Source organism: Xenopus tropicalis, chromosome 1 (assembly GCF_000004195.4).
Source record: "Xenopus tropicalis strain Nigerian chromosome 1, UCB_Xtro_10.0, whole genome shotgun sequence".
Taxonomy (NCBI): Eukaryota; Metazoa; Chordata; class Amphibia; order Anura; family Pipidae; genus Xenopus; species Xenopus tropicalis.
The window spans coordinates 46,027,636-46,050,679 of NC_030677.2; the positions used below are offsets into that span (position 1 = coordinate 46,027,636).

General features: G+C 39.7%; 1 protein-coding gene across 6 annotated transcripts in view; it reads right to left on the reverse strand.

Moving 5' to 3' along the window:
• tenm3 (teneurin transmembrane protein 3) overlaps positions 1–23,044 on the reverse strand; it is a 580,699-nt gene that overhangs the window by 321,903 nt on the left and 235,752 nt on the right. For 4 of the 6 annotated variants that reach the window (XM_031895443.1, XM_031895441.1, XM_031895442.1 and 1 more), the window contains exon 6: positions 5,917–5,976. The exons of the other annotated variants lie outside the window; for them this stretch is intronic. In XM_031895443.1, the coding sequence (XP_031751303.1) occupies positions 5,917–5,976 (60 nt within the window). The remainder of the gene's footprint in view (positions 1–5,916; positions 5,977–23,044) is intronic. 6 annotated transcript variants of the gene reach the window in all.

A 23,044-nucleotide genomic window follows, 5' to 3' on the forward strand; every position in this document is an offset into this window, starting at 1 on the left:
AATTGATTGTTTGCAGAGTTTAACACATCTGCATAACAACTACAAAGCCACAGACCCCATTATCTACTCAGACTCTATTATCTCTGCCATAATCCCTCCTGGCAGAGAGGCAGCATGACTTCCAGTGACATCCCTCAAATGCTCCATGGTGGCGCTTTAAATATTCTATACAGTACATACTCACACATGCAAAGGGCATTCACTGGTCTCCATTTCATTTCAGTGATTCATCATGTACCTGATGTATGTCCCTCCTGTGCCTGGGACCCTGCCCTACTAATGTGTGTCCCTCCTGTGCCTGGGACCCTGCCCTAATAATGTGTGTCCCCCCCCTGTGCCTGGGACCCTGCCCTAATAATGTGTGTCCCCCCCTGTGCCTGGGACCCTGCCCTACTAATGTGTGTCCCTCCTGTGCCTGGGACCCTGCCCTAATAATGTGTGTCCCCCCCCTGTGCCTGGGACCCTGCCCTAATAATGTGAGTCCCCCCCCTGTGCTTGGGACCCTGCCCTAATAATGTGTGTCCCCCCCTGTGCCTGGGACCCTGCCCTAATAATGTGTGTTCCCCCTGTGCCTGGGACCCTGCCCTACTGATGGGTGTCCCTCCTGTGCCTGGGACCCTCCCATACTAATGTGTGTCCCTCTTGTGCCTGGGACCCTGCCCTACTGATGGGTGTCCCTCCTGTGCCTGGGAACCTGCACTACTGATGGGTGTCCCTCCTGTGCCTGGGACCCTGAGCTACTGATGGGTGTCTCTCCTGTGCCTGGGACCCTGCGCTACTGATGGGTGTCCCTCCTGTGCCTGGGACCCTGCGCTACTGATGGGTGTCTCTCCTGTGCCTGGGACCCTGCGCTACTGATGGGTGTCCCTCTTGTGCCTGGGACCCTGCGCTACTGATGGGTGTCTCTCCTGTGCCTGGGACCCTGCCCTACTGATGGGTGTCCCTCCTGTGCCTGGGACCCTGCCCTACTGATGGGTGTCCCTCCTGTGCCTGGGACCCTGCCCTACTGATGGGTGTCCCTCCTGTGCCTGGGACCCTGCCCTACTAATGTGTGTCCCTCCTGTGCCTGGGACCCTGCCCTACTAATGTGTGTCCCCCTGTGCCTGGGACCCTGCCCTACTAATGTGTCCCCCTCCTGTGCCTTGGAAACTACCTGCACTACTGATGGGTGTCCCTCCTGTGCCTGGGAACCTGCACTACTGATGGGTGTCCCTCCTGTGCCTGGGACCCTGCCCTAATGATGGGTGTCCCTCCTGTGCCTGGGAACCTGCACTACTGATGGGTGTCCCTCCTGTGCCTGGGAACCTGCACTACTGATGGGTGTCCCTCCTGTGCCTGGGAACCTGCACTACTGATGGGTGTCCCTCTTGTGCCTGAGACTCTGCAATATTGATGTGTGTCCCTGCTGTGCTTGTTTCATATATTAGGGACACCTCTTAGGAAGCCACATTTTATATTCGCTGTAGTCTTCAGGGTAAAAATGCTGTTACAGATGCACATTTCTTATATAGAATTGTCAGAACAGGAAGCAACCCCTGGGCTGCTGTTGTAAAGCTATTGTAATATGCAGGGCATTATTCAGAGATAATGGTATTCAAAGCACAAAACCTGAAACTGAAAACTAATTATAAACCAGTGTGTATGCCATACTATAATAGCCTTTTCTCCTCTTCCATTAAGACCCTACCAAGGAATGGTCCTGCTGGTAAATCTGGCTTTGCAGGGAACTCCAATAGTTGTCACATTTTATTAACATTCATGTGTTTGATTTAAGTACTTCATTTTTAGTTCCATTCAACTGATGACAAAAATGCCCAAAACTCAAAATGTAGGGTTTTGCACCCAACCAAAAGAGAAAGCACGTTTGCTGTATAGAGCATAAGTGCAGTTATCATATCGATATTATTTGTGCCGATTTTACCCCCCCCCCACCTCATATCAAACAGCTGCCAGATGAGCACGCAGCCGGAATCTGTGCAATCATCCTAGCAGAACATTGTGGCTTTAAATTGGATGACCCTGAGAGGCATGTTTATTCTTTTACTTGTGACAGCCTCCCTGTCAAACTATAAATAAAAAATACGCATTAATAAAAATGAGAAGAAGACAATAAGGTATTAAATTACAGGTCTATAGATGGGTGACATGCTGCTGACCCATTCAGTGTATAGGGACTACAATTGATGGGTTTTGAGAATAACTTGTTCTTTATTAGCAGAATACATATGTTCTGGCATTCTGCTGGGTACTAATGAAGTGTTATCCTTTCTCAGGCACTAAATACACACAGGCTGAACCCTAGAATAGAGAAAAGCTGACCCCTTACTCCACTGCAAAGCTACTGACCAGAGACAGTAAAAATACAAAAAGCTTTGAGATCCACTTTGGCATTTGTTAACTGAAAGCCAAGAGGGGACTGGGGATCAGCCCAACAATGGCTAATTTATCATCTTAAATGCTGCTAGTTGCATAGATTCTACTTGAAATAGTTGAATGTAATCTCTCCAATTTATTCTGAAATTATTTCTGTCTACCAAGCCTCCCACCTCTTCTCCAAGAACATGACTTGTTTAGATTGGAAGGCAACTTTCCTTGTGTGTTATACCTGAGATTGGTGCTCCATGTAGACTAGTGAAGACTGCAGGAAGATGTCACAATATAACACTTACCAGTTGCCCCAATTCTGACCACATCCCTAAGCTTGCTGCACAATGCCCAATCTGTACATGCCACTCTGGAGAAAGCTGGTCATCTGGAATGTAACAGCTGGAGGGCCAACCTCCACACTTCTTATATAGCTCAAAATTTCTTCCATATCCATTTTTTGTATAGAATACACAAGTAGCATTAATGCTATAATGGTACCCTGACAATGTAATGATTCTGGCTTGGGTACTATCTGCAAGGAGTGGGTTTACTCTTAAGGTCCCCATACACGGGCTGACTATAGCTGCCGATATCGGTCCCTTGGACCGGTTCGGCAGCTAATCGGCCCGTGTATGGGCAGAACAGAGCTGCCTGGCCGACCAATATCTGGCCTGAAATTGGCCAGATCTCGATCGGGCAGGTTAGAAAATCCGGTCGGATCGGGGACCGCATCGGCTCGTTGATGCGGTCCCCGAACCGACTGCCCCATAAGCTCAAATGTAATCCGATCGTTTGGCCCCAGGGCCAAACGATCGGATTATTTTTTTTTTAAGTCCCTTGCTACCCGATATCTCCCACCCATAGGTGGGGATATCGGGTGAAGATCCGCTCGCTTGGCGACATCGCCAAGCGAGCGGATCTTATAGTGTATGGGCACCTTTACAGGCAGTTTAATTGGCTGACTGTGAGCTACAGAACCACTCCCATCATGCCCAGCCATCCTGCAGACACAATGCTAAAGAGATTTATTGATCAATGTAATCCTCAAATGCTCCATTTCAGCAACTGTCTGGGTGTTATTTCTGAGAGTTATCTTTGGGCGAAGGTAAGAAATTGCCAACGGAATGCCTGCTTCTAAAGGTTTTGCTTTCTTGTAATTAGATGGAATGTATTATGTATGAACAGGGGCCAGAGCATTTACTTAAGTATGCATCAGAGAAATTAAAAATATACATGTATACAGAAATAATACCATCACAAATGGACTGAATGTGATTTACAGTCAAGTAGGCCTCATAAACTGCCTGTGAAGGACTTTCTAGGCGTTGAATGAGATGCCAGACCTAGATGGTGAGGCAGTTTAAGTGTCCCTCTCATATTTTATTGATTGCTCTGATATATGAATTAAATCCTTATTCCATTAGAGGCCTCTAAAGCTGTTAAAATGTAAATCAGTACTTCCAAAAGAATATAATATTTTGTTTACAATTACCCATGCCATAAAAATGGAAATTGATCACCTTATTTGGTGAGTTCAACTAACAGCATTGCTAGCTTTTCTAAGTAATTAGGAAAAATATATATTTCATATATATTAATATATATTAATATATATAAATATATATATATATATATATATATATATATATAAACAACAAGAGATCCTCTGCACTCACCCATTATCAATATATAGGACATTAAGACATTCTGTGCATTTAAGCTACTAAGAAATGCCCTTCCCTTTAAGCAAAACAGGGATTGTTTGTCCATATATTGCAATATACTTCAAGCTGGCCAACTGCATCAAAGTCATCCCTTTTGACCAGTTCCTACACTGACTTATGGGTAGCCCTGGCTAAATGTATATTGAAGCAGTAGAATTCTTAATGAATCGCATAAGTCAGTGTAGGAACTGGTCAAAAGGGATGACTTTGACGCAGTTGGCCAGCTTGAAGTATATTGCAATATATGGACAAACAATCCCTGTTTTGCTTAAAGGGAAGGGCATTTCTTAGTAGCTTAAATGCACCGAATGTCTTAATGTCCTATATATTGATAATGGGTGAGTGCAGAGGATCTCTTGTTGTTGTTTCTATGTATTTTGTGGTCACAACCTCATTGCACCCCCGCCTAATGGTTTAAAATTTAGTGGTTGAGCACAACTTTCCCTTTATATATATATATATGTGTGTGTGTGTGTGTATCTTGCAATTTCTCTGTGTGTCAGAGATCAACACGAAAACAGGACATGGAAAAATAAAAAAATATTTGAGTATATAGAATCTCTCAGTGGAAGAGTCAGATGGGGGCTCCTACAATGCAGGAATCTAGGGCTCCAATCTTGCCTTTACAGGCCTCAATGCATTGCTGAACAGCAATTTTCAACATCCCCCAAAAGACTTTGACAGGACAGACCCGGCTATTTATACTAAAAATATCTTTTAACACTGTTCTCCCCGAGAAGATCCTCTAATGCTGGGGGCACCGAGCACATGCTAAAACCGGCCTTTTTGGGCAGTGTGCTATTTAACTGTTAATGGTCTCCTTCCTTACATGCCATTGGGAGAGGACTAAAACCACAACCCCTCTAGTTACTAAAGCTTATGTTTTTTTTTGCTTGTGCTTTGGATACATGGCAGCTGACTAGTAACAGTGAGTATTCATTGCCCTTAGAGTGAAACTCGTCTCCTGAGTAGGAGTAAAAAAAATGGCGAAAACCCCCTTTAATCTGTATTGACACTGTTAGGAGGAGGGTTAATTAGTAATTACTTTATTTCTATGAAAGGCAAGCTTTTGGGCCATGGATTAACAGTAAGGCCCCAGGAAGGCAGATTTGCCTATGGTATGTATTAATATGGCTGGCGAGCCTTCATTTGTTGTATCATCTGTGTCTCCAGGGGAACAACTGCTGAGGCTCATTTGTGTGCCTTGCTCTATAAGAATCAAATGGTCTCAGTTTAGCTAATCTTCTAGTTTAATGTTCACTGTAAAGTTGACCACTTTGACTTACTAACCTTCCTAGAGAGAAAGAGGCAGAATACATAAGATATTATAAGAAAAAAAAGGAAACCTCAATACTATTATATTATTTCTTATTCATATTGGTTTTGTGTACCTGAGCCATGTCCTTGTCCTATAATATGACACCAGAGCATGAGTTTGACTCTGTATAATTAATATGGAACATGTGACCAGGCGCCCCCTCTCAGCCAGCTGTTCATGGATGTTAAACTTCAAACAGGCATTGTAATTTGGGAAGTCTGCAAGCCACACTGTCAAGCAGAGGTCAAGTGCCAATCTACGTTATGGGATATTGACTGCAGACAGAATTTCTGGGGCAAGCAACGGGAGACAAGAACAAAAGCCACAGGGGAACCAAAAGCAAACTGTGAAAAAGAAAAATTCGAACTGAAATAGAAATATTGTAAAACATTTAGGAACTGATACTCTTTATGGAATTAGCTCACAAGACTTGTGTAGCATTTGTTGTACTGTGGGTTGTAGCTTGGGTATGAAGTATATGGTTTAAAGAGACCACGGATAACTCACCGGTATACCGACAGCTATCTTCTTGCAGCCATTTCGTTCCTAAGGCCGAGTTAAGATCCTCTGTAGACAAACAGGTTGAAGAAATGCTTAGATTTCTGTTTTTGTTAACAGGTTTTTTACTTCCCACACGTTTGTTTTAATAGATTAATCAGCACTAACAGGTTTAATCATCGACAGCTTCCCAACTATAATGACTACTCAGTTGTACTAATGATTCCATAACTGTATATACTGTACACCCAGTTTCCATATGAATGTGGTAGCCAGGTTCTTGTCATATGAAAGTTTCTCATTGCAGGGCTATTAGCTGAGGACACATGGCATCAGCACATTCTATGTACATATGGGGCTCATTAAATAAGATGAGGCAAAATGGACCCAGGGCAGTAACCCATAATTAACTTTAATCAGAGGTCGAATAATGAAAGCAAATCTCCCATTGCTGGTGCACATTTGTCCATTTTTACAAAATATATAGCAACCAACCATATACTTGTTTTTACATTGCTACCCATGATGTTCTATCTGTTGCTTGGTGCTATGGTTCACTAGAACAGTAGCAAACCTACCAGACCTCCTAAACTTATGCCCCCCAGCAGACAATGGATCTGCTGTTTCAAGGAATCTAGAGCACAAAAAAAGTAAAAATAGAAATATAAAGGATCCCCAATCTGCAGCTCTTCAGATGTTGATTAACTACAATTATCAAAATCTCCAAACAGACTTTGTTTGGTTTGGAAATTGAAGTCCATCAAAAGCTAGTGGACGTGACTGCAGGCTGGACATCCTTTACTTCCTTTTAGATGAAGAAATTGAAAAGTAATAGTCACATGTAGGACATTAATATTTTTACTTTGTGGCTAAAAACCCAAGGGAAATTACTTATCTGCCATTCCCACAAACTGGCTCGATTACTGTGTTCAGTTCTACAAAGTTGCCCTAAAATTTTCCTCATTCATATTATGCACAAACAATAGATGTAGTTTACTCCATGTGACCAAAGCTGGCCATACACTGACTGATAACAAGTTATGAAACAAAGCCTCAAATTATTTTGTTATGTTGTGTCATATATATTGGTCAGGCCTGGATTGGCAATCAATTCTGGCAAATGCCAGAGGGGCTGCTATCAGATGCCCTAGTCAGTTACTAATTAGTGGGCTGGTGGTGAGCTGTTGGGCCACTGTGTCCTTGGAATGCTGGGGCCTATTTCAACTCCCAGGCCAGACCTGATATTGGTCATTAAAATTAGGCAGGTTTGAATGGAATTCAGCATGGAATTAGTGTTGCCACCAGGCCAGTATTTTACTGCCCTAGCACTTGGTCATTGTGCATCAGCAGATGAGAAAGTAAAGAGGAGCTGCAGCTGCTCTTAGGGCTAAGACTCACAAGGCAATTGGTAGCCACAACTTTTTAAAAATTTATGGCGACTAATCCGTGCAGCAAAACTGTGCGCGATTAGTTGCAATGACTTCTAAGTGTCCTATGATGGGAAAGTTGCCGCGATTAGTTACCACAACTGACTTTTTAAAAAGTGTGTCTTCGCCCTTAACTTCTTCATGTTCCAGTGGTTCAAGGTGCCACCCCAAACAAAGAGGACAATAGAAAAGTGGTGATACCATAAATGGCCACTCACGTAGTACCTGTCTGTTCAGCCCATGGGCTGATAGGTAGAATACTGATGAGTATCGGCTACACACCTTAAAGCTTTCATGGCACTAACTTATTCTCCATTATATTTTCTGACCCAGGAATTCTGATATTTGTATTCCAGACCATGGTGCGGTGCTGCTTGTACCTTAATGGATTTGCAAAATACAACTTTTCATAATTGTATTCCCTTTATACTGATTGTTAGCTCTGAAAAAAATGAGGTCATTTATTTAATAGTGGGTCTGGCAGCCCCAAATCAATATTACAATATATTTATTTTTATTATGCCTGAGGCAAATAAATGCTACGGTCTGCCCCATCACCTCTAGTTAATTAACAAGACACAAGGTGTGTGGGCTGCTAGGTTGCTTCGGAAACACAGCTGTAGCCACCGCATATGTTTTTAATATTTTAACTAATAGCTCGATGTTGGTTCCATTTTACTGCTTCAAATTCCTCCAGTTATATTCATGGCATGAAAACAAGGCATTTGTGCAGAAAACAAATTTCGCTCAGAGCCTCTGCCTCCAACCATATTGTTATTAATAACAGATACATCAGCTGTTATGCAGGAGTGCCTTGGAACATAATTATTGATTTATGAGTTGTTGCACATCACGGGGTTAAACAGATGCAATCATTCCTTTTGCTACCATCGGCCCTGAAGAAAAGACCTCGCTTATTTTCATCTAGCTGCTGAGTAATTAAAACATGATGAGCCCTGCAAATGAGCAGTCATATCCGAAATCAAAAATACCGATCCGCCTGCTGAACCCCCTCTCCCTCTCTTTGTGTAATGGGCTTTGTAGCTACCGTTGTGTCAGCTGTGCACATAAATATGCCGGGGTTGAAATACAGCGCATCGATGACAGTAACTTATTTCCAAATGGTTTCTGGTTTTCCAGTGTTTTCTTTCCGAGCTAAAATCTCAGCCATAAGGCAGGGCAGAAGTGCTGCTCTGTGAGAAAGAGGAAGCCATTTTCCCATTTTCATTACACATCAAATTATATTTTGTTATACTTAAGATGACACATTCTATTCTTTATTGTTGGGTGTCAAAGCTCCGTTAAAGGGGTTGTTCACCTTTGAATTAACTTTTAATATGATGTAGAGAGTAATATTCTGAAATAGTTTGCAATTGGTCTTCATTCTTTATTATTTGTGTTTTTTTAATTATTTAGCTTTCCGTTGAGCTACTTGGAAATTCAGCAGCTATTGCATCCAGGCAATGGTCTGAATTAAAGACTAAAATTATTACCATCATCATTGTTATTATTAACATGTATTTATAAAGCACCAACATATTCCGCAGCCCTGAACATTATACATTAAACCAACACAAGGGATTACAATCTAAAAGAGCTTGCAATCTAAAATATGAATAGAAGAGGTTTTGAATAAAAAGATAAGTAATAAAATTTGACAATAACAATAAAATTGTGGTGTTACTACTCTGAGCTGCCCCCACACACAAACAAAAATCTTTGGAGTGGCCTCCCCCTACCTGCTCATGTATAAATCCTCGCACCCTGCCAACTCTCCTACCTGAGAGCCAGTGGGGAGCAGGGGTTGATATGCAACTATAGAGGAGGCAGACCCCAAGGTCTGTACCCCCCTGTTCTCCAGGCCCTCTCACGCAACCGCAGGGTCTGCTTTCTCTATTGTTCCGCCACTGGATGCCAGAAAAGTTGCTAAGAATTGGCAATTCTATTACATACTAAAAGCTAACATGTAGGTGAATTACCCCTTTAAAGGGCTACTAAATTCTAGAAGAAAGGCAAAGCTATGGCACAAGTAATGTTCAAAATGTAGGTAGGTGGGTGGTGGGAGGATTGGAGTTAATATGTTTTTATACACTAGCTCACTATGCTGTGGATCACATATAACAACCGTGTGTTGTGAGAATATTATTTTCTGAGCTTTAGTTGCCCTTTAAAGGTGCAGCAGCTTTCAGAATATGCCATGGACATGCAAAGAGCTGTATAAGCTGACATTATAATATTCAACTGGCACTTCTTTTCCTATCTCATTTGTTAGATCTTATCTAATAAACACTGAGGCAGCAAAACCATTTCCTATGAAGGAAATTGCAAACGTATATCTCATTGAGGGCCCACTGTATAAAAGGCACCAGATGTCTTGGTTTGTTCGGGATGGGCCTGGTTTCGTGTGAATGCAGGACCGCACATATTAGGAGGAACAGCATATCATGAAGAAGTGCTTTACTGCCTTTAATATCCCTTATCAGTTAAATAGAACAGCCTTCTAAATATATGTTCCCTATTGTTATGTGACTCTCGTGGGTCAGTATTATCCTGGCTACTTACTACATCACTAGTACTATAAAATACTTATTCCCAAATCATTTTGTTTAATGGAAATCACTGCCATACAAAGATTTCAGACAGGAGTTAGGGAAGATGGCTTTAAACCTGTGGCACATAGTGGTTTGGCAAGAGGTACCCCCCCTCCTGCCCCCTACCCATCCCCTAACTTATCTTTCAGATAAGCATCTCCCTTTCTCCCTCAGAGGGAAGGGGGATCATACACACAGATTTTGACCCATTCCTTCCATAACTAGGAGGGGGGCCCCTGATTCATATCTCACTAGTGGGGCTATTCCAGCCTTCTCCCTATCCCTATCCCTCACCCATTGCTGCCCAGTAGTTTCCCTAGCCCATATCCTTTACTGGGAAATAGGCAGGGAGAGATAGCCACTACATCCCTACAGAGCATTGCTACACACTATATTTAATGGAGATACATGATATATCTTTATGCACATGTATAGTTTAGACGTTTCAGACAGGAAGCTTAATGAGCACCTCACTCAGGGCAGCACTCTTGCATGCCTTTTATTAATGAAGCAAATTGCATTTTAGGTTTAGAGCCCTTTAGCTGTGAATAGAAAAATATAATATTTCTACCGCTTTTAAGACTTTTAGAGAATGACAGGTTATGCCTAGAAGTTTTTATTTTGTGGGAATTGTGTGTTTTTATTCTGAAAAGTTTAGACCATTCTTTATCTATTCCCAGAAATATTTACAGTGGTTCTAATCTAGGTTATAGATCAATCCGAGCCACCTGCAGATCGCCAGCTGCTGTGAAACTACAACTCCCATCATCCCATCATCAATATAATACAAGCAAGTGGAGCAACAACAGCTGGAGAGCGGCGGGTGGTCCTGGCTCTGCAGTAGGTTCTCTTTCTGGTTCTAAAGTCCCCGACAGAACAGATTTTACAAATACACTAACACATCGCACAAGTGGCTCAATCAGTGGATCAGTCATGCTGACAAATCCAACTGCGCTCAGGTGAGATATTCTTCTGAGAAGTAATAACAATTTAAATAAAAAAAAATCCTTGTTTTATACAGAACAAGAGCTGCTTTCCTCTTTCTTCTTTTATACCAAAGCTGTCAGCTGTCAGGTAGGGAAAGCTGCTTGTTATTATTGACTTCAGTATGAATCCTTAATACTCTGTTAATAATAATAATAATAATAATAATAATAATAATAATAATAATATAATATACAGCAGATAGGTGCAGCAGTTGGCTGAGGGTGGCGGAACTGAAGTTGAACCGTAGCTGGAGCGCTATGATAACATGCTAACATTCTAACAATCCCTTTAATGTTAATAAAGCAGCTTCAGCTGATTTTATACCTGGTCCCTACACTGCAAAGGCACTGCCTGGCCAACCCATTCACAGGGCCACAATATACGGTCATGAGTTATCCCAGCACCTCATTGCCCCTGGGGCACATTACACAGTGCTCTAAATATCTCAGCAGTAAAATACACAACAATGAGGGACATATTTTCAATATAATTCTGGTCAATGCCATAGAGCACACATATCTGCGGCTGCAGTTACCGTGTGAAACAAGAGTGAGCGCCCACTGTACTGTGAGATGCACCTGTGCCGGTGTGAGTGCCGGTGTGACATTCTCCCCCAGTAATGAGTGCACAGACAGTCGTGCATAGAGAAGAGCAGCTGCTGCAGGGGTAGGCAGAGAACAGGTAAAGTGGTCAGGCAGCAGCAGGGAGCAAAAAGATAGCATATTTTATCTTGCATGTTAGCCCTGTCTATTCATTATCTAGACAGTTTTATGACTGCCATGGATATCAGAGTCTAAAAGATTCTGATGATGGATGGAGAGACTAACTCTGGAGATTCCATAGTGTAGTGCTGCATTTCCCGGCCCTTAACTCAGCCATTCATGCCTATGGCATTTTATCTTTGATTGATATACAATGTAAACAACACTGGAAGCCAGAGAGTAGATAATATTTCCCAGTGAAGAAATGGAGACTTAGTAAATTACCCACCACAATTCCCTATGACTTGCGGTAACAATAAAAAAGGAAAAAAAAAAAAAAAAGAATAGTTGCTATGTTGTGATTTTTATCAGAACAGCTGTGGATTTAGGAATGCAGTCCTATGGCTGTGGTTGAACTACAATGCTCACCATCCCCTGACAGCCTGTTCAACATCAACTGGAAGGTTGCAAGTAGCACATACCTAACTGGTTTAAACTAGCTATACGAGTATGATCTGGGGCTAACATTTGGTAAGGGAACAGAAATGAAAAGGTTGTACATTCACCTCCTGAAAAAATCTAAGGATTTGTACTCATGGGTGTTTTCAATTGTGCCCAGTAGTGGATTTCACTGGTAATGCAAGTGCATTGTTGTGGGTCTGTGTCCATGGAGTGGGCATCCACACTGCAGTGAGAATTGGCATTGGTATCCACTCCTGTGTGCACAGATCCAGGGAGCAGGTATGGGATCCCTTATCCAGAAACCGATTATCCAGAAAGTTCCAAATTACAGAAAGCCTGTCTCCCTTAGACTCCATTTTAATCAAATAATTCAGATTTTTAAAATTGATTTCCTTTTTCTCTGTAATAATAAAACAGTACCTTGTAATTGATCCCAACTAAGAAATTAATTAATCCTTATAAAAGGCAAACAATCCTGTTGGGTTTGATTCATGGTTTATTGATTTTTTAGTAGACTTAAGGTATGGAGATCCAAATTACAGAAAGACCCCTTATCCGGAAAACCCTTCGTCTCGAGCATTCTAGATAATGGGTCCTATACCTGTACCACAATTTTGCATTCATTTTTAATCCCACAAATACTGGTTATAATGGAGTTTGGTTAGTCCATCATCGTTCAGAAAACTACAGATCATGTAGTCAGCGCTGGATTACACATTTCTAATGTGATAAACAGCAGAAAAATACAAATTTAAGAGAAGTGTTTTGCAAATAATAGTTTCTTCAAACTGTATCTATTGAATCATTGATTTGCTGCACAAATAAATCTGACCTGTTATTGGAATTTATAAAAACTTAAATGCATCAAATACATCTTCTGCTTGCTGGACATGAGGTTTAGTGCTAGAATACGTCTTAGTGTTTAATTCATTAGCTGGGAGCTAAGGGCTATATAAGGCAGAAGGCAGGCATGTCTATGTATTTGTACTTGTGAGCAATACAGTTGGCCAGGGATTTACTAATGACTCCACCTTTCTCTGATCTTGTGCAATGGGGGTAGAAAATATCAGCTCAGGGGCAGGGGTTAAGAAACACATTGACTATCTGAGCACCAAGAAACAAGAGGGATTATTCATTTATATATTGTTGTATTATTGATAAACAAAAAGTTTCTGTTACCCCCATAATGCACACAACAAAGGAACGTACTATTGAACCCAAAGAGCTGTAATGAGAAAAGGCAGGTTGATTGTTTGAAAAAATAAAGGTTGAAGCTCTGAGGACTAAACATATGGAGGGGTGGGAGCCCTGCTTTATAGGTTATCTGCCTTCAAATCAATATACACTGTACAGAACAGTATTAACATAAATACTCACACAGTAGGTTAAGAGGCCACATTCTGCAGAGCATACACAGACATTTCTACGGATTGTTTTAACCCCTTCCCTAAAGGAGTAGAGCTGCTACCCAATAAATTAAAAATGTTTAATGCCTTTTTGTTTGGTATGCTTGAACTTTTAGACTTATATATATAATATATATATATATATATATTATATATATATAATGAACCCCCCTTTCTACTTATGTATTAAAGGTTTTGTGTTTTATTATTAACCTTTACTGACATAGCACCAGCATATGTTTGTGCCCTATTCTGCAAGTTTGCAGCATTCATTCCCTAGCTTCTTGGTTCCCTTTATTCAGTAGATGCACTGTGCATGATTGGGGCGCAAGTTACATGAAAGGGGACTGTGCTGAATCCACAATTTCTGGATTTGGCCGAATATATATGATATATATCATAATATAATATCATAATCGGCATATTTAAAATTGTAAACATTGACAAGTCTATTGACTATTGAGTGGTCCAGAACTGTAAAGTGATGTGACTTTTATGCAAAAAGCGATAATCTTGAACTGAATTTTCCATCCTTGCATAGGACACTGGTGCCTATTGCCAGCAATGCTAACCAATGAGCCACCCTGCTACCCTTAGGAACAGCACTGATATTTCAAAAACCTTTTAACAAGGGTAGCAAGGGTACTTGCACTACAGTAAGTGGCGCTCATTTTGGCATATGATTGTATCTGCTGCCTAAAAATGCCCTGATTTTCCAGTTTGGAATGAGGGGAGTTATAAACTAATAGCTCTGACTTGAAAAGAACTGTCTGAACTTTGTGAATACAGTGTTGCTGAATGCAGACAGTTTTTTATTTCTAAAAACAGACACTTTTTTTGTGCTCCAAAATGGAGTGCAGACCCCTGTGGCAAGTCATTTGGTGTGCAGGACAGGGTGCATGCATTTTTTGCAATTTGCACCATATTTTGCCTCTTAATGTTTCTGTGATGGCTTCTTTTTAAAGTATGTAACTCATCTAAAATAGTGCAACTTTAGAGACATAACCAAATGGGGAAAATGAAATAAGGTCTTTAAAGTGTCAGGTTAGGATCATAATATTCTAGATGACATGGAGCCACTGGCCTCTGTGTGACTGCAGCTCACTCTCTCAACTATGGAAAGAACTCTTGCTCCTTTGAGTTCCTTCAAATATACCTTTAAGGGCCTTTGTGTCAGGTTGAAGGCATCTCGTAATGAAGGAATTTCAGATAAATCTCTGCTTTCCTATTATATTTTATTCTTTTTGAATAACAGGGATTCAGTGTTAATTAAACATACGGCATGTGCTTAGTGACTCTGGAGCTAATTGTGTGCCATGAAAATCTCCCCTAAATTCCATCAGCCTATTATCATCATGCTGCTCTATGGGAAGATTTGCTACTAATATTTCATGTTGCTCTTTGTGCTTTTATCTTCTGTGCCTTCAAAGGATGAAACGTCAGAAGTAGTTAGGGATGCTCTGACCTTGTTTTCTTTCTTTCTTTTCTGTTCTAACACATAAAAAGCACTGGGTAAACAACCAAACAAGAAAAAAAGAAAAAAGAGGCTGTAATAAAACTCAATGTATTTTGAGATAGATGCAGCAAGTTCAGCTGATTGCGTCCTGAATGGCCAGATCCATCAGCATTTGCCCAATCATTCTAAATGGAGACACAAACAGGGGGACAGGGTTCCTCTTTAGAAATGAAACTTATTATTCCTTTGGCTGAATCTAAATTCTACTTACAGTCACCTGGCTCACAAATGCACAATCCACATGTTGAACTGCTTTGCAATATCAAGCCTGGATTTGGGGGGGGGGGGGGGGCAGAATTATTTTAGGGAGGTGGAATCAATATATATACATTGAGTTAAACATATATACATGGCTTATTCTGCAGATAATGTACTGTATTTGCATTTTTATTCATATGGTATTTATGGAACTGCCATAACAAATGCATATCATGTGTTTACAACACTCATTCTTAGTATATTTGGATTTGTGTTAATATTTGTGAAATTACATGAATCAGAATATGCAAAATGTTTTTGCAGAAAAGCTCCAGGTACCAGGAGACAGCAGCTCAGGTCCAAGGAAATTATTCTGAATAAAGGCTGTTGTTTGGTGCTCAGGAACTGCTCTAAGGCTTCAGGATGGAGGAATGGAAGATGGGAATTCTGGAGCAGGACTGAAAGGGTTGGGGCAATTTTGGGACTATGGATCCATTATGGTTCCTGGGGAATGATAAAGAAAAGCATTTTTTGCATTAAGAAGTTTAACTACTACATCAGAAAACAGAAGATTTCACATTAGGAGGAGAGCTCAGGAGTGCCTGAGAGGGAGCAGCTACAGTAAAAATCCCCACTATAAAATCAATATATATATAAAAAAAAAAAAAAAAAATATATATATATATATATATATATATATATATAAATATACATTTAGATGCAGAATAAAGCAAAGCAGCAGTTGAAAGGCATCTATATCTATATTTAAATATGCAGAAACGGAATACTGTGTGCACAGCAAGATATGCACTAATAATTTCTTTGTTTAATAGAAATAAATGGAACATAAACCCTGCCTAGAAAAAAAACAGAGTATACTTTCCATTTAATTATTTTCTGTGGTATCGTAGCTGGGAGATTTAATTCTGAATTCCATTGATTTGTAATGTTACCCAGATGAAATCAGAAAAAAAAAAAGTTTTAATGTTTAAGTGGAATTTATTATAGAAGCCTGGGAAGATTAACTGCTAACCATTGAACACAATGTGTTATATTACATACTAAAGAGCTGTAACTTTAGAGCGAATCAGAAATATGTTGTTACGGCGTAACTGGGGCTCCAACCCTTTGCCCTGTTTGTGGTTACAGTAACAGACCTTGGCTTCATATCTTTAAATGTTTAAAGCAGGCTCACATCTCAGTGCCAAGACACTCGCCTGCCAATAAGTTCTTTCTGAAGTAAATTGATATCACCCCCAAAATGAGAGTAGAATACCGCTCCTCCATTTCCAACAACATTCTGAGCCAATGCAATGCTTTAGTGTAAATCAGACCAATATGGTTCCTTATGGATTCAATAGATTCTACCAACTCCTACACAGGCCTGGCCTTGTGGTGCTGGGCCCATAGCACAATTCTTTGTGACCAGCTGCATGGGTAGTCAGTTAACCCTGTCTAAATCTTTTACTATCTCACTTAAAATAGAAAATGAATGTAAATTGCAGAAGAGCTCAGAGAACTAAGACCCCCTTTATGTCGACTATACACAGAACAAAACTAGTGGCTGGTTTGGCCACTCAGGCTGATCCATCATTTCATTTAGTTTCCATGTGAAAAACAGTGTTTTTCTTGCAATAAAACTCCAGGACATGGTGCTTTCTTCTCATCCTGAAGGGAAAGATAGATGATAGATTTGTAGTTTAACTTAGCAAGAGGAAGACAGCTTTATAACAGAAATAAGTTCAGCTGAAGTATTGTTCTCAGTGTGATGTGCAATAGTTGTATTTTCCCTTTGATACAAAATAAATGTGCTAGGGAATGAGCTGCCCAATGGCAATAGTTTATAGTGAAACACTCCTTCACCCCTCTTCCTACTAGGCGGCCAGTACTTACTTGTATTAAACACTAATAAAAAACAGTCATCTGACGTGTGGGTTACCTCTTGTTGGGTGCTGCTGTAGTTATTATAAACACAGAGTGGTTATTTATTATGGAGTTTTTACTAGATAACTCAGCCTGGTCTATATACTAGTACATGCATCTATGAATATTTTGTGCAATACACTGATATAATGCACAGAAGAGATCATTTGTTCCAGTAACTAAATAAATAAATGTCAGATCTAAGAGCTACTGAACTGATTAGATGGTTATAGGAAGTTTTTATTATTTTTGATAAGCAACGCTTTTTCCTTGACTCTGCACTGAGCGTGTAACCATGATATCAGCCTGGGTTAAAGTGCAATGACCAGATTCTAGAGTACTGTAAAACAGATTCTCTAGCCTATCTATCAGACTTTTGTGCCAGCTCAGCTCACAGTCACAATCCCATTTAGGTTGACTTTTTTGAGTTCAAAGCTACATTATTACTGTTTTACAGCTAACATTTAATGTTTATCAGCATTATACAGGTATATATTTTTTTTACAAAACGCATCTATTAATAGCGCTTCTATAACAGAATCCTGCATGAAAATTCATTTTTAATAGACCAAACAGATTTATTTATATTTAATTTTGAAATTTGACATGGGGCTAACCATATTCTTCATTTCCTAGGGTGCCGCAGCATTGTGACGTGTGTTCTGATAAACTTCACAATTTACTGCTGCGCTGCAAGTTCCCTTCCCTCAGCAGAACAATGGGAAGGTAGAAAAACAGCAGCCCCCGTAGATATCAGAATAGCACTCAATAGTAAGAAATCCAAGTCCAGCTTGGGACTTCCGCAGTTACATGGCAGTAGGAGAAACAATCGGTTACCTGAAAGCAGTTCTAATGTGTAGCGCTGGCTCCTTCTGAAAGCTCAGACTCAGGCACAATGCACTGAGATGGCACCTACACACCAATATTACAGCTAGAAAATACATTTATCGGTTCAAGAATAACATTTTACATCAATTATTTGCAATGTGAACAGTGTAATATAGTAATAAAAACTATACCATAAAAATTATGACAGAATCCCTTTAATTTGCCTTGAAATAATAATTCTGGAATCTTTGACATCATATGTAACTAAATCATATATGACCAGTCTTAGACCATCCAGCAATTGCTGAAGTGCATCTCCAAGCTTCTTTTAATAGCTGAAAGGACTGCATAAAATGAATGCTGTGGTGACAAGAACAAAGGTTAGCTGCCCTGGACAGGTGAACAAAGCTCCCTCAGTTCTGCACAAGCAGGAGAGATTAATTAGCACAAACCCTGCAATGCATACTGTACATGCAAGTTGATTCACTCATTAAGTGAATGAGAGCTCCATACATCCCTTCTCTGTGCTGTGTCTGTGCCATATCTTCTTCCTTTTTTATTAAGGGACTAATTTATCAAAGGAGAAGGAAAGGTGAATTCACTGGAGGGAGCAAAATGATAGGCAACCCCTGCTTGGGATAAAAATCACTTACCTAATACTCGGGACAGTGCTCGTGTTAGCATATAACAGGGGTCCCCAACCTTTTTTTTTTCCCGTGAGCAACATTTAAATATAAAAAATCGTTGGGATCAACGCGAGCATGAAAAAAATTCTAGGGGGTGACCAGGAAGTGCTGTGATTGGTTATTTGGACTGTGGTTGTGTGGACTAGAAGAGTACAGGAGGCTCTGTTTGGCAGTACACTTAGGGGCCGATTCACTAAAGGGCGATAAAACGAGCGCTATTTATAGCATGTGTTAAAAATGTTATCGCTTCTTATTTTTTTAGACTTAACGCTCGATTCACTAAAAGGAGAGGCGTCATAATTAAGACGCGCTGTTCTTTGCGTTATTTAACTCGCGATGAGCGTTTTTCTTGCGTGAATTCCCGCCACGCGCATTATTTCACGCTGCGCGCAATATATTTCGCCGCTTGCTATATACCATTACTTCCAGAAAACTAATATTCTGAAAATGACCATTTCCCTGCAAACTGGAGGCTGCATCACTCTAGGGCCAACACAGACTTGAATAAATCCCACTGCAAAGTCCATATTGTGTTGCCAAAAGCTCACGAACCACAACCACGTACCGCCTGCCCCAAGTAGGTGTTAATATTTGCACAGACTAATGCGATATTTAGTGCGTTTAACGCTTCATATGTGTTTGTGAATAATGCGTTAGTATTATTTCTATGCGAGAAATAACGCAATGCGCATTGTGATATGCGTCTTAACGCATGCTTATCGCATGCTTTTTTGCGATAATTATCATTTGACTTTGATGAATCGGGACTTAATTAGCGCATGCTTTTTAACGCAAAAAAGCATGAGATAAGCGTTATTGACCTTTAGGGGCACATTTACAAAAGCACGAAGGCTTGAGTGTTCATGAGAACGCTCCGAGCGTATTTTCGCCGATTTTTTCGGGCGTCCGCACGACTTTTTCGTACAGCGCACGACTTTTTTGGACGTTTGCACGAAAAAATCAGAAAGGTTTTACCGTTGTTTACAATTGTTCGGTATGAAAATTTCGTGACTTTCGGATCGCCAATACGATATTATCGTGACTAATACGATTTCTTCGTAAGCATTTTCGTGATATGTGCGATCTTCCGAAATTTTCGTTTCCAATACGATTTTTTCCCATTCGTGATTCGTGGATTAGTAAATGTGCCCCTTAGTGAATCGGCCCCTTAGTCTTTATGCCTCCAAAACTTGCCTCCAAGTCAGAAATTAAAAAATGCTTTGAGGCCACTGGGAGCAACATTAAAGGGGTTGCTCCAAGACACTGGGTTTGGGGATCACTGGCAGATAACTGCACCTGCTTGGGGTTCTTCTGAGCAGGCACCACAGAGTGATTGTCTTCTTCTGCTTCTTCTCTCTCCAATGGCCCTTGCCCTACACATGTGCAGTAGAGAGAAAAAGACTTTTTGCTTAAAGTTTAGCTTTTCACTCTACTGCACATGTGCACCCAGTGCAAAAAAGCAGAAAGCAGGAAGAGGATGTCTCCATGGTGCTCGCTGAAAAGTACCCTGGGCCAGAGCAGTTTCTGCTAACAAGTTCCTGAAACACCCCAGGGTATCAGGGGGTTGCATAACATTTGGATTGAGTTTCTAAAAACCATGACAGCATTTTTTTCTTGATCAGGTTTTTTCCAGATATCAAAGATATAAAACTTGCACCTTGTCAGGTATTAGGTGGAAAGTATCTCGGAATTAAAACATCCTGATATTTAATTTATTTAAATGTAAGTTTTACATTTGTTTTAGTCTCACAGTTATTCTGAATATTCACTGCTTGAGTCATTGATTTCGTAATATTAGTTTTAAGTCCAAGTTATTCTACTAAGGTAGAATATAAAGCGACATAATTCAATAAGCACATAATAATGCAATACAGCAAGATAAAGCCCAAATGTCAAGTCGCTGAGGTTAGTGCTGTCTACAAGATTGTTAAGGTTTATTTTAGATGAACTTCCAATTTAGTGCACTGCCCTGGTTTTTCACTACAATAGGAATCATTCCTGTAAAACTCTTGTTATACCATCGCACAATATCCTTGCCTCCAAGATTTGGGCTCCCTCCTGACTGCAAAGCCCAGTTATAAAATAATGAAAAAGGTGTTCACAGATGTCTGAGAATACAATACAGTAAACCAACAATCAGAAAATATATTTTATCAGAATCACTTATTTATGAGTGCCAGTAAGTAATGCAATGCTTTACATTAAAGGATATGTCAATCACAAAAAAAAAAAAAATTTTGGCTAATAAAAGGAAACATAATTCTAAGCAACTTTCCAATATGATTTTATTACATTATTTTAATGGTTTAAAAGTTATTTATAAATGTAACTGCTACTGAAAGCTGCATTTGCTGAACTCCTGGTTGTTACTTTTTAAACAATGTTGCAAAGGTCAGTCTCCTCCAGCGAGTCAGGTCTGTCAGGCTGCTGCCTTGTGTTACATTGTATCAAAACTCAGAGTCACCACGGTAGAGAATAGAAAAGGACAAACGCTGCTTTTAATAGCAATATATATATATATATATATACAAATAATTGAAATACCATTACAAATTTATAGTAATTGTATATTGGAAAGTTGCTTAAAATTATGTTTTCTTTTATTAGGCAAAAAATATTTTTTGGGGTTGGCAGGTCCTTTGATTTATATCAATAATAAGTTAACAAAAGAGTATAGGGTGGATTTAGAAGGAGCTACGCACAAGAGCTTATATTCTAATATAGGGATAGGGTACATATGAAAAATGTGGAAGATGAAAACAATTGGCGACATAAGTAGATGTTTGATCAGCTAAGATGTATTGAATATGCTTTATACCTAATTTCAACATTTTTTCCTGCATTGTGGCATAGAAATGTTTTCCTCACAATTTACTATTATTTACTATTATAACACACACATTTGTTTCCCATAGCTGCCCATTATAAGAAAATGTATCCTGGAATTAAAAAAGAAATATATACAGGAAAAACTTGCTACAATTTTGTTGTAGGGCACACAAATATTTTCTCCCAAACTTAATTAGTTTAGCTGGGGTTAGAAAAAATATAAAACCATGAATATCCAATTGGTAATAATTTCCCCCTATGTATTTATACAAAACTGTACCATGTGCTCTGTCCAGAAATGTTTTTGAACGGGAGAGCCCTGCTGCTTCCTGTATCAAGTTGTAACTTTGGGGGTTGTTCTTGATGCAACAATGCCTGTACTTTCCCATTAGCACTCATTCTGAGCTAGACTCACCCCTAATACTTGTAGAGCCTGTCTGCTAGTCTGTGCATCTGATGGCTGCTTGTAAGGAACTCATATCATGATAGGAGTTATATGGATTGAGAAAAGGAAGCCTAGGCTTGTACAGTAGACAACAATGGAGTGGTATGCAAAAGCAAAAACTGCTTGGTGAGCCAGTTACGCCTAACACAGCTATGGAAAGTTCCAAATAATTATACATTAACCTCTTCAATAATACTTAATGTAAAGAAAAAAACCTAAAGTAAAAAGGTGATCCTAGCACTTTATATGTGTCCATATATTACAGAACAAGCTAGTTACTATAACTCCAGTTAGCATTACCAGCACTCTCAGCTCCATCCCTAAATGTTTTTACTACACAGAGACAAAGATGAACTTCGGCAAAGTATCAACAAAGGGTGGAGTTAAAAGTAATGGACTGCACTTTAGCAATTAGACTGTAGGGAGAAGACAATATAATGGGATGTTGAGGTAAACGAACGAAAACTAATTAAAACCACCAGTTAAAATGAATATTTTATTAAGCAGAACAAGGCTCCATTGTGGCTAAGAACGCTTATCATTAAATTGAAACAATCAAGAGCGCCTGACTATTCTGTTTAGTCCCTCTTGTTTTGGTTCAATATTGCTAGTATTGTAAGTGTGATAATTATCGAACGTAAAAATGATGTGCTAGTTATGTTTGTATCCTTTATTGGTCATTTGGTGCCTACTTAATCAAGATTTTGTTATAAAAGAAAATGAGGCTGCTACAGCATACCTTTATTTAATAAATAATACAAAATGAAATAAATGTGGGGAAAAAAGTAGATTTGTTTTTTTATTGTACCCAGCAGGATATTGCAGAAAATATAATCAGGCAAATTTGGATTTTTTTTTTTATTCTGCGGGCTAAAGATCATGTTTTCTTATGCAATTACATCTCCAGGTCTAAAGACTTCCTAGAGGCGTTTATTAATATTAACGGTGGTTGGTAATTTTAGAGAGGGGATTAGGGTTCTTAAAGGGACATTAGACAATTAGGGGCTTGCAATATAATAAATGTCTAGGGTATGCCAGTACTTGAAAGGTTTTTAGTTCAAAAGTTATTGCTTGGTAAAACTGATCATTGATAAACTATATGGGTACATACTGTATATCTGGCCCCCGCCAATCCAAC